Source organism: Mobula hypostoma, chromosome 5, assembly GCF_963921235.1.
Source record: "Mobula hypostoma chromosome 5, sMobHyp1.1, whole genome shotgun sequence".
Taxonomy (NCBI): Eukaryota; Metazoa; Chordata; class Chondrichthyes; order Myliobatiformes; family Myliobatidae; genus Mobula; species Mobula hypostoma.
In genome coordinates this window covers 10268233-10281277 of record NC_086101.1, presented here as the reverse complement: position 1 = coordinate 10281277, position 13045 = coordinate 10268233, and the positions used below count along the sequence as shown (strand labels likewise).

The following is a 13045-nucleotide window of genomic DNA, read 5'->3' as shown; positions in this document are numbered from 1 at the left end:
CCTGTTGCACTATAAAGGGTGCCACGTGTGCTGGACCTGTTCTCTTTTTGCCATCCGAGGGATCTCCCTGCTTCACTCCAGGCTGAGAACTGTGGAACAGCGCTGGAGAAATTATTGGTGAGTTGTGCATTAAATGGGGTTGGGAGCGTTGGATATTGTTCCTAAAAGCAGAGAGCCGTGCCTGCACAGAGTCAAGGGGGGGGGCAGGTATCGTATCGGCTTTTCCCTTGGTTGTATGTGTGTGTGCGTGTACTTTGTTCCCACACGATTTTCCCACGTTCATTATTAATTGTCCACGTGTTTTATTGCCGATCTCACTACTGTAAATTGTGCGCATATGCGTGTTGCTATTTTCCTGCGTTTGCCTTCTGTAAATAAAATCCTTTACTGCCAAGACTGTGTCCAGAGTCCTCGCCTTTGAGACATACCAAATCTGTTTCTTCACTTACAACAGGTGGTTCATTTTGATAGGTCAAATATGATGGCAGAATTTAATATTAATGGTAAGACTTTTGGCAGTGTGGAGGATTTGAGAGTTTTTAAGGGTCCGAATCCATAGGACACACAAAGCTGATGTGCAGGTTGACTCTGTGGTTAAGAAAGCAAACAGTGCTTTCGCCTTCATCAACCGTGGTATTGAGTTTAAGAGCCAAGAGGTAATACTACAGCTATATATGACACTGGTCAGAACCACTTGGAGTACTGTGCTCATTTCTGGTCACCTCACTACAGGAAGGATGTGCAAACTATTGAAAGGGTGCAGAGGAAATTTACAAGGATGTTAACTGTATTGGGGACCATGCCCTCCACGAATAGGTTGAGTGAACTCGGCCTTTTCTCCTAGGAGCGATGGAGGATGAGAAGTAACCTGATAGGGGTGCATAAGATGATGAGATGCATTGATAGTCAGAGGCTTTTTCCCAGGGCTGAAATGGCTAACATGGGAGGGCAGAGTTTTAAGGTGCTTGGAAGTAGGTACAGAGGAGATATCAGGGTTAATTTTTTTTTACACAGAGCATGGTGAGGGCATGGAATGGATTGCTGGGGACAGTAGTGGGTGTGGATACGATAGGGTCTTTTAGGAGACTACTAAATAAGTACATGGAGCTTAGAACAATAGAGGGCTATATGTAACCCTAGGTAATTTCTGAAGTAAGTACATGTTTGGCACAGCATTGTGGGCTGAAGGACCTGTATTGTGCTGTAGGTTTTCTATGTTTCTATGTAGGTATATGGATAGTAGGGATACGCAGGGCTATCGTCCCAGTGCAGGTCGATGGGAGAATGCAATTTAAATATTTTTAGAAAGCACTAGATTTGCCAAAGGGCCTGCTTCTGTGCTATACTTCTCTATGAGTCTATAATGTAGAGGAGCACATTTGTAGAGAGATTGCAGACTGCTGCAAGAAACATAATGTTGTAATAGTGGGTGATTTTAACTTTCCTCATATTGACTGGGACTCCCATAGTGTCAAACAGCTGGATGGGAAAAAGTTTGTCAAATATGCTCAAGAAAGTTTCCTTGATCATTGCAAAGAGAGAGTGTGTGATACCTGATCTGCTATTAGGGAATGAGTTAGGGCAGGTGACAGATGTTTCTGTAGGGGAACACTTTGGATCTTGTGATCATAATGCCATTGGTCTCAAAGTAATTAAGGAAAAGGATAGGTCTGGCCCTTGGGTGATATCCCAAATTGAAGAAAGGCCAGTTTTGGTGGTATCAGAAAGGATCTGGCAAGTGTGAATAGTGACAACTTGTTTTCTGGCACTGGTGTACTTGTTAAGTGTGAGGCCTTCAAAAGGGAAACTTTGACAGTACAGAGATTGTATGTCCCGGTCAGAATAAGATGCAGGGATAACAGGTTGAAAAAACATTGTTTTTAAGAGATGTTGAGGTCCTAGTTAAGCAAAAGAAGGAGGTACATAACAGTTAGAGTCAGGCAGGAACAAATGAGGTACTTGAGGAGTGAAAGAAATGCAAGAAGACAATCAGGAGGGCTAAAAGAAGACACGTGGAAGATCAGAGTGGTATCCACGCATGGAGCTGACAGAAACGTGGGAGATTTTAAATGGATTTTTGCATCAGTATTTACTCGGGAGAGAGACAGGATCTATTGACGTGAGGCTGTGCAGTAACGGGGTAATGGACCCTATAAAGATTATGGAGGAGGTGTTGCTGTCTTGAAGCAAATTAGAGTGGATAAATCACAGGACCAGACAAGATGCTCTCTCAGACCCTGTGGGAGGCTCATGCAGAAATTGCAGGGGCCCCAGCAGAGATATTTTAAACATCTTTAGCCATGGGTGAGGTGCCATAGGATTGGAGGAGAGCTAATGTTGTTCAGCTGTTGAAGGATAAGCCAGGAAATCATAGGCATCTGAGCCTGACATCAGTACTGGGAAAGTTTTGGGGAAGTATTCTTAGGGACCAGATATAAAAGTATTTGGATAGACAGTCACTGATTAGGGACAGCCAAGACGGATTTGTGTGTGGTAAGTTTGTCTAACCAATCTTATATAATTTTTTGAGCAAGTTACAAATAATGTTGATGAAGGCAAGGCAGTGGATGTTGTCTATATGCACCATAGCAAGGACTTTGAGAATGTCCTGTATGGTAGTTTGGTCAAAAAGTTTCAGTTGCTTGGCTTTCAAGATTGCAAGAGACTTTGATTTCTCGTTTGAAGTCAGAGAGTGTTGTAGGTGGCTGCCTCTCAGACTGGAGGCCTGTGACTAGTGGTCTGCCGCAGGGATCGGTGCTGGGTACATTGTTGTTTATCATCCATAGCAACAAACTGGATGATAATGCGGTAAACTGCATCATCAAATTTAGAGATGGCATCAAGATTGGAGGTTAGTAGACAGTGAGGAAGATGATCAGAGTTTACAGCAGATCTGGAAGACCTGGAAAAATGGGATAAAAAATGACAGATGCAGTTTAACACAGACAAGTGTGAGATGTTGCACTTCAGTACAACTAGCCAGGGTTGATGTTACATGGTGAGTGGTTGGGCACTGAGGAGTGTAGTAGAACACAGGGATCTGGGAATACAGTCCATAATTCTTTGGAAGTGGTGTTTCAAGTAGATAGGGTCATAAAGAAAACTTTTTGGCATATTGGCCTTCATACATCAATATATTGAGTACACGAATGGAGCGTTAGCTTGAAATTGAATGAGATGTTTTACAGCCTAAGTTGAAGTATTATGTCCAGTTTTGATCACGTACCTAGATTGAAAGAATGCAGAGAAAATTTACAAGGAAGTTACTGAAAACTCAGCCCCTGTGTTATGGTGTGAGATTGAATTGCTTTGAACTTTATTCACTGGAATGTAGATGATCGAGGGGGGATTTTACAGAGGTATACAAAATTATGAGGGGTTTTCCCACACTGATCATTGAGCCAGAAATTCTGCTCTGATTGTATTAGCCCTGGGCCAACTTATAGAAGTTTCAAGTAGTAATCGGGTTGATTATTTTTCTGGATCTTTTTTTTCAAATCGACCACACCTGCGACTTTCATCTTGGGCATAGCAATGTCAATAGTTCACAGGTAGGTCAATGCAGCAGATGCTAATGCTTTGGGAAATGTTTGGTAATGCTAATATTTTTGGAAACATTCCAAGTTGTATCCACTTAACTTTCACCTGAGTATCAAAGGATTGAAAATATCTGTGTTGATGTCCAACCCAAATGAACAAGTTGTGGATTCAATTGGCCTTTAATGGTGTGCCAGATTTAAAAGATGCACAAACAGCAAAATTGTCACTAACAGTTGACTTTGTTTAAAGGCAAGGGACAGTATTCAACAGACATAAGATTTTGGCAAAGACATTACTATTCTTTGGTAGTTAGGAATTCAGGAGAAATTAGATCACCTTTCCCCTTCACCGATCAAACATCATAATTTACAAACCTGATATTGTAATAATTGCTGTATGTTCTGTTTTCAAATGTTGACTCCTGATAATACACTTCAGTTTGCCTGATGATTGCCTCGTTACTCCAACACTGCTCTCAACATTTACAAGACCCGAGTCTCTGTGGTACTTTGTCTCAGCCTCTGTTAATGCATTCCCATCGCCACTGATCCACTGGATCTCTGGCTCAGGATTCCATCCACTGGATTTACACACAAGCTGGATTCCCGCTCCATGGTATCCCTTCATCTGAATCCGAGGTTCACTCCCCGAACCTGCAGTTAATGACAGATGGAGAAATAATAGTCGTCAGGCAAAATGCAACATGAATTCATGAAGCCTAAGTATTAAAACTGCTTGCAATCACGTTTATTGACTTCTAGCCTTTCCTAGTTCATCAACTTGAGACATTAACTGTTTTTCTCTCCACAGATGCAGCCTGATGAAACACTTAAGTTTTTGGAAGCTGAATTCAGACAGGAAGTTTCAGGAATATAAAGAAAGCCAGAAAGAACACAAACAAGGAATAATGAGGATTAAAAGTGGACATGAAATGCCATTGGCAATTAGAATTAAAGAAAATACCAAGGCATTTTTTACGTATATTTAAAGCAAAAGGGTAACAAAAGTTACCCACATAAAAGTTGCTGATGAACGCAGCAGGCCAGGAAGCATCTATAGGAAGAGGTACAGTCGACATTTCGGGCCGAGACCCTTCGTCCTGACAGCCCAAAACGTCGACTGTACTTCTTCCTATAGATGCTGCCTGGCCTGCTGCGTTCACCAGCAACTTTTATGTGTGTTACTTGAAATTCCAGCATCTGCAGATTTCCTCGTGTTTGGGTAACAAAAGTTGTTTGCTTATGATTAGATTATGGAAGATAGTGAAATCAGTCTGGGAAATTCTACTATGTCACATACCAATCCTCACAGAGGAATCAGAAGTGGAAAGATTAAGAAGTTTCAAGTTCCTGGGTGTAAAGATCTCTCTGAGGACATAACCTGGTCCCAACATATCAGGGGAATACGATTATCAAGAAGGCAAGACAGCAACTATACATCATTCGGAGTTTGAAGAGATTTGGTATGTCAAAAAATACACTCAAAAACTTCTACAGATGTACCATGGAGAGCATTCTGACAGGCTGCTTCACTGTCTGGTATGGGGAATTTACAGACAGGACTGCAAGAAGCTGCAGATGGTTGTAAATTTAGTCGGTTCTATCTTGGGTACGAGTCTACAAAGTATCCAGGAAGGACATCTTCAAGAAGCAGTGTCTCAGAGAGGCAGTGTCCATTATTAAGGACCTCCAGCACCCAGGGAATGCCCCTTTCTCACTGTTACCATCAGGTAGGAGGTACAGGAGCCTGAAGGCACACACTCAGTGATTCAGGAACAGCTTCTTCCCCTCTGCCATCCAATTCCTAAATGGACATTGAACCCGTGAACACCAGCTCACTTTTTTAATACAGTATACATTATTAATGTTTCTTGCATGGTTTTTCATCTATTCAATGTACGTATATTGTAATTGACGGATTTATTTTTTTCCTCTTTTTCTATTTTATGTGTTGCATTGAACTGCTAATGCTAAATTAACAAATTTCACAAAACATGCTGATGATAATAAACCTGATTCTGATCTATACAAAGTTCAAAGTAAATTTTATTGTCAGACTACATAAATAAGCCCTGAGATTCATTTTCCTTCGGACATACTCAGCAAACCTGCAGAATAGTAGCTGTAACAGGAGCAATGAAAGATCAAATACAGTGCAGAAGACAGCAAATTGTGCAAATGCAAAAATATATAAATAGCAACAAAGATTGAGAACATGAAATAAGAAAACAATCTTTAAGGAGAGCTCATTCATTGTAGGAACATCTCAATGGATGGACAGTTGAGTATAGTTATCCCCTTTTGTTCAAGAATCTGAAGGGTTGAGGGCTCGTAACTGTTCTTGAACCTGGTGGTGTGAGTCCTGAGGCTTTGTACCTTCTACCTGATGGCAGCAGTGAGAAAAGAGCCTGGCCTGGGCAATGAGGACATCTTATGATGGATAATGTTGTTCTACGATGGTGTTTCATGTAGATGCACTCAATGGTTAGGAGGGATTTACCCGTGATATACTGTGCCAAATCCACTATATTTGCGGGATTTTCTATTCAAAGGCATTGGTGTTCCCACATCCGGCCTTGTTGCTGCCAGTCAGTACACTTTCTGCCACACAATTATAGACTTCTGTCAAAATTTTTTATGTATTCTATTAAATACACATAATTGATTTACTTGTTTATTTATTATGTTTTATTTAATTTATGATGATTATTTTTTTCTGTTTCTGCTAGATTATGTATTGCATTGAACTGCTGCTGCTGAGTTAACAAATTTCACGTCACGTGCCAGTGATAATAAACCTGATTCTGATTCTGATTCTGATGTCATGCTGAATCTCTGCAGGCTCCTCAGGAACTAGAGGCACTGCCATACTTTCTTCACAATTACACTGACATGCTGGGTCCAGGACAGGTCCTGCGGAATAGTAACACCCAGGAATTTAAAGTTGCTAACCCTCTCACCTCTGATCCACCAATGAGGACTGGCTCATGAACCTCTGCTTTCCCTCTTCTGAAGTCTACAATCAGCTCCTTGGTCTTGGTGACATTGAGTGAGAGGTTGTTGCTATGACACCACTCAGGCAAATTTTCAGTTTCCCTCCGTATGCTGATTCATCACCACCAGTATCTGAGAGAGGAAAGAGAGGAAATTTCTGGGATTTTCTGGGATTCCTGGCATTTTGACAAAACTCAGTTAATGGTGGAATGCTGGCCAGAAATGAAGTCCTGGAGAAATGGAGATAATGAATGTTGTTCCATATTTCAAGAAGGAAATAATCTAAGAGAGATAACCCATGGATTTTATATCAGTGATGGAGAAGCTATTGGAGAGTATTCTTTGGGATTGGATTTGCTCGCATTTGGATGGCTTTGTGTGGAGTAGGGTATGTCTTGCAAATCTGATTGAGGTTTTTGAGGAGGTGAAGAAGTTGATTTATAACAGTGGAGCAGTGGATGCTGACTACATGGTCTTCATTAAGGAAACTGAACGGCCTCTCATGGTGGGTTAACTACGATGATCAAGATTGAGGTGAATGTGGAGGGTGAGTGCCGGCTGCCTGCCTTTTAATCGCTCGCTGCCAGACAGGGAAAAGCCTGTCGCTTTGCCTGGAGAGTGTTGCCCAAGTTTTCTGAGTTTCGGATGTGGACTTGGACGAGAATTTTTTTTCAGTCCTATAATTTTTTAATATTCGGTGCTCTTTACCTAATCTCGCTAATTTTTTTTGCAGGGAGGGGGATTTGGGGGTTGATGTGCCTGTTCCCATTTTTTCTTTTTTGTGTGGGAGGTGAGATTTGGAGGTCGATGTGCTTGTTCGGTGTTTGTTCACTTTTTTTTGTGTGGGGAGGGGGGATTTGGGGTTGGATGATCATGCTGCCTTTCTTTTCTTTAGTGGTTTCATGGCTAACTGGAGAAGAAGAATTTCAGAGTTATGAACTTTGAACATTCTGAGATGCACAGGATCCATGGGGAACTGTACACACAGTACATATACAACATATAAATGACTGAGACAAAGTTGTACATAGGTGAATTGGCAACTTGCAGACAACACAAATACTGGTTGAATTTTGGGTAGTGAAAAGTTGTCAAAGGATACAGTAGGACATAGATCATTTGGAGATCTGAGCAAACAAATGGCAAATGGAGTTTCATCTGAACAAGTCAGGTATTGCACTTGGGAAAGTGGAAAGGATAGTTATTGGCTTTGGTGTACAGAGGAATTTTGGGTCCAAGTCCAATCTTCCTGTTAGTGGCAATGCAAATAGATTGTGTGGCAAAAAAAGATGTGTATGAAATGCCTGTCTTCATCACTAGGGGCATGCAGTACAGGAGTCAGGAAGTCATGATACAGCTCTATAAAACTTAATAAGATCTGTACTTTATTATGGCTGTGTGGCTTATGGATCAGCTTCATCTTCATATCTAAAATGTTTGGATGTGATACAAGCACAGGCTTTAAGACTGTGCTGTGGTGTGATAAGGTCATCCCCTTACAGTTGCTGAGGTTGAAGATGTTAACATACTGGATTAATTTGAGGGGCAGAGGAATGATGACCCTGTTAACAGTGTGCTGGAAGACTGTTGGGGACACCACCACATAACCATATAACAATTACAGCACATAAACAAGCCATCTCGGCCCTTCAAGTCCGTGCCGAACTCTTACTCTCACCTCGTCCCACCGACCTGCACTCAGCCCATAATCCTCCATTCCTTTCCTGTCCATGTATCTATCCAATTTAACTTTAAATTCAACATCAAACCCGCCTCAACCACTTCTGCTAGAAGCTCGTTCCACACAGCTACCACTCTCTGAGTAAAGAAGTTCCCCCTCATGTTACCCCTAAACTTTTGCCCTTTAACTCTCAATTCATGTCCTCTTGTTTGAATCTCCCCCACTCTCGATGGAAAAAGCCTATCTACATCAACTCTATCTATCCCCCTCATAATTTTAAATATCTCTATCAACTCCCCCCTCAACCTTCTACGTTCCAAAGAATAAAGACCTAACTTGTTCAACCTTTCTCTGTAACTTAGCAGATGAAACCCAGGCAACATTCTCGTAAATCTCCTCTGTACTCTCTCAATTTTATTGACATCCTTTCTATAATTTGGTGACCAGAACTGAACACAATACTCCAGATTTGGCCTTACTAATGCCTGTACAACTTCAACATTACATCCCAACACCTATACTCAATGCTTTGACTTATAAAGGCCAGCGTACCAAAAGCTTACTTCACCACCCTATCCACGTGAGACTCCACCTTCAGTGAACTATGCACCATTATTCCTAGATCCCTCTGTTCTACTGCATTCTTCAATGCCCTACCATTTACCATGTATGTCCTATTTTGATTAGTCCCACCAAAATGTAGCACCTCACATTTGTCAGCATTAAACTCCATATGCCATCTTTCAGCCCACTCTTCTAAGTGGTCTAAATCTCTCTGCAAGCTTTGAAAACCTACTTCATTAGCCACAACTCCACCTTTCTTAGTATCATCTGCATACTTACTAATCCAATTTACCACCCCATCAACCAGATCATTAATATATATGACAAACAACATTGGACCCAGTACAGATCCCTGACGCACACCACTAGACACCGTCCTCCAGTCTGACACACAGTTATCCACCACTGCTCTCTGGCGTCTCCCATCCAGCCACTGCTGAATCCATTTCACTACTTCGATATGAATACCTAACAATTGAACCTTCCTAACTAACCTCCTGTGTGGAACCTTGTCAAAGGCCTTAATGAAGTCCATTTAGACAACATCTACTGCTTTACCCTCGTCAACTTTCGTAGCAACCTCATCAAAAAATTCAATAAGATTTGTCAAACATGACCTTCCACGCACAAATCTATGTTGACTGTTCCTAATCAGACCCTGTCTATCCAAGTAATTATATATGCCATCTCTAAGAATACTTTCCATCAATTTACCCACCACTGATGTCAAACTCACAGGCCAATGATTGCTAGGTTTACTCTTAGAACCCTTTTTAAACAATGGAACAACATGAGCAATTCACCAATCCTCCGACACCATCCCCGTTTCTAATGACATTTGAAATATTTCTGTCAGAGCCCCTGCTATTTCCACACCAACTTCCCTCAAGGTCCTAGGGAATATCCGATCCAGACCCAGAGACTTATCCACTTTAATATTAATTAAAAGTGCCACTACTTCCTCTTCTTTAACCATTATACTTTCCATAACTACCCTTCTTATTTTCCTTACCTTACACAGTTCAATATCTTTCTCCTTAGTGATTACCAAAGAGAATAAATTGACTTGGATGAGGGAATTAAATGCAGCATCTCCAAGTTTGCGGATGACACGAAGCTGGGTGGCAGTGTTAGCAGTGAGGAGGATGCTAAGAGGATGCAGGGTGACTTGGATAGGTTGGGTGAGTGGGCAAACTCATGGCAGATGCAATTTAATGTGGATAAATGTGAAGTTATCCACTTTGGTGGCAAAAATAGGAAAACAGATTATTATCTGAATGGTGGCCGATTAGGAAAAGGGGAGGTGCAACGAGACCTGGGTGTCATTATACACCAGTCATTGAAAGTGGGCATGCAGGTACAGCAGGCGGTGAAAAAGGCGAACGGTATGCTGGCATTTATAGCGAGAGGATTCGAGTACAGGAGCAGGGAGGTACTACTGCAGTTGTACAAGGCCTTGGTGAGACCACACCTGGAGTATTGTGTGCAGTTTTGGTCCCCTAATCTGAGGAAAGACATCTTTGCCATAGAGGGAGTACAAAGAAGGTTCACCAGATTGATTCCTGGGATGGCAGGTCTTTCATATGAAGAAAGACTGGATGAACTGGGCTTGTACTCATTGGAATTTAGAAGATTGAGGGGGGATCTGATTGAAACGTATAAGATCCTAAAGGGATTGGACAGGCTAGATGCGGGAAGATTGTTCCCGATGTTGGGGAGGTCTAGAACGAGGGGTCACAGTTTGAGGATAGAGGGGAAGCCTTTTAGGACCGAGGTTAGGAAAAACTTCTTCACACAGAGAGTGGTGAATCTGTGGAATTCTCTGCCACAGCAAACTGTTGAGGCCAGTTCATTAGCTATGTTTAAAAGGAAGTTAGATATGGCCCTTGTGGCTACAGGGGTCAGGGGGTATGGAGGGAAGGCTGGGTTCTGAGTTGGATGATCAGCCATGATCATAATAAATGGCGGTGCAGGCTCGAAGGGCCGAATGGCCTACTCCTGCACCTATTTTCTATGTTTCTATGTTTCTATGTTCAAAATCTCCCCCATCTCTTTTGGCTCTGCACATAGCTGTCCACTCTGACCAATTTTATCCCTCACTATCCTTTTGCTATTAACATAACTGTAGAAACCCTTTGGATTTATTTTCACCTTATTTGCTAAAGCTGCCTCATATCTTCTTTTAGCTTTTCTAATTTCTTTCTTAAGATTCTTTTTACATTCTTTATATTCCTCAAGCACCTCATTAACTCCAAGCTGCCTATATTTATTGTAGATCCTTCTCTTTTTCCGAACCAAGTTTCCAATATCCCTTGAAAACCATGGCTCTCTCAAACTTTTAACCTTTCCTTTCAACCTAACAGGAACATAAAGATCCTGTACCCTCAAAATTTCACCTTCAAATGACCTCCATTTCCCTATTACATCCTTCCCATAAAACAAACTGTCCCAATCACTCCTTCTAAATCCTTTTGCATCTCCTCAAAGTTAGCCTTTCTCCAATCAAAAATCTCAACCCTGGGTCCAGTCCTATCCTTCTCCATAATTATATTGAAACTAATGGTATTGTGATCACTGGACCTGAAGTGCTCCCCAACACATACCTCCATTCACCTGCCGTATCTCATTCCCTAACAGGAGATCCAACACTGCCCCTTCTCTCGTTATTACTTCTATGTGTTGCTGCAAAAACTATCTTGCACACATTTGACAAACTCCAAACCATCCAGCCATTTTACAGAATGGGCTTCCCAGTCAATGTGTGGAAAATTAAAATCTCTCACCATCACAACCTCGTGCTTACTACAAATATCTGCTATCTCCTTGCAAGTTTGCTCCTCCAATTCTCGCTCCCTAATAGGTGGTCTATAATACACCCCTATAAGCATCACTACACCTTTCCCATTCCTCAATTCCACCCAAATAGCCTGCCTAAAGTCCTCTAATCTATCCTGCCAAATCACTGCCGTAATATTTTCTCTGACAAGCAATGTAACACCTCCCCTTCTTGCCCCTCTGATTCTATCACACCTGAAGCAATGAAATCCAGGAATATTTAGTTGCCAATCACACTGCTCCTGCAACCATATTTCACTAATGGCTACAACATCATATTTCCAGGTATCAATCTATGCTCTAAGCTCATCCACCTTTCTTACAATGCTCCTAGCATTAAAATAGATGCATTTAAGAAACTCACCACCTCTTACTCTCTGTTTATTCCTAATGGAGCAAACAACTTTGTTATCTTTTTCTTCCTTGTCCCCTACATCTTCGGTCTGAGTGCTCCTGATCTCTGTCCCCTGCCTATCCTCCCTCACACACAGTCTACTCACTTTCTCTATTTGTGAACTAACCTCCTCTCTCCTAGTCCCTTCAATTTGATTCCCACCCCCCAACTATTCTAGTTTAAAGTCTCCTCAGTAGCCTTTGCAAATCTCCCAGCCAGGATATTGGTCCCACTAGGATTCAAGTGCAACCCGTCCTTTTTGTACAGGCCACACCTGTATCAAAAGAGGTCCCAGTGATCCAAAAACTTGAATCCCTGCCCCCTGCTCCAATCCCTCAGACACGCATTTATCCTCCACCTCATTCCATTCCTACTCTCACTGTCGCGTGGCACAGGCAGTAATCCCGAGATTACTACCTTTGTGGTCCTTTTTCTCAACTCCCTTTATTCTCTTTTCAGGACCTCTTCCCTCTTCCTACCTATGTCATTGGTACCTATATGTACCATGACGTCTGGCTCCTCACCCTCCCACTTCAGGGTATCTTGGACACGATCAGAAACATCCCGGACCCTGGCACCAGGGAGGCAAACTACCATCCGGGTCTCCTGACTGCATCCACAGAATCGCCTATCTGACCCCCTTACTATCGAGTCCCCTATTACTACTGCCCTCCTCTTCCTTTCCCTACCCTTCTGAGCTACAAGGTGTTTCACTAGAAGCGTGTTTTTAGTTCTGGGTGGCTGGGTTCTTGTCACGCTAGGAATGGGTTTGCTGATTACGCAATATGTCCCACTGTAGCTTTCTTGGTAACCCCACCTTGATTTTTTCCAATGGCTTTATTAGGTTGCATGATTTAATGAACCCCAAGGATCTTGATATGCCTGAGAGTCTGTTGGTTCCTCAATATGTTTAGGAAATTTATTGTGATATGTTCACCATTTTTACTGATGGATCAAAAGATAATTTAACAGGGAATGCTGGTGTGGCCGTTTTTGTGCCTGAATTACAGGGAACAATAAAGAAACATCTCAATAACC

At 42.0% G+C, this 13045-nt stretch overlaps 1 protein-coding gene across 1 annotated transcript in view; it reads right to left on the bottom strand.

Moving 5' to 3' along the window:
• Positions 1-13045, bottom strand: part of LOC134346438 (uncharacterized) — a 182751-nt gene that overhangs the window by 66787 nt on the left and 102919 nt on the right. The window contains exon 13 of the mRNA XM_063047807.1: positions 3915-4193. Within this exon, the coding sequence (XP_062903877.1) occupies positions 3915-4193 (279 nt within the window). The remainder of the gene's footprint in view (positions 1-3914; positions 4194-13045) is intronic.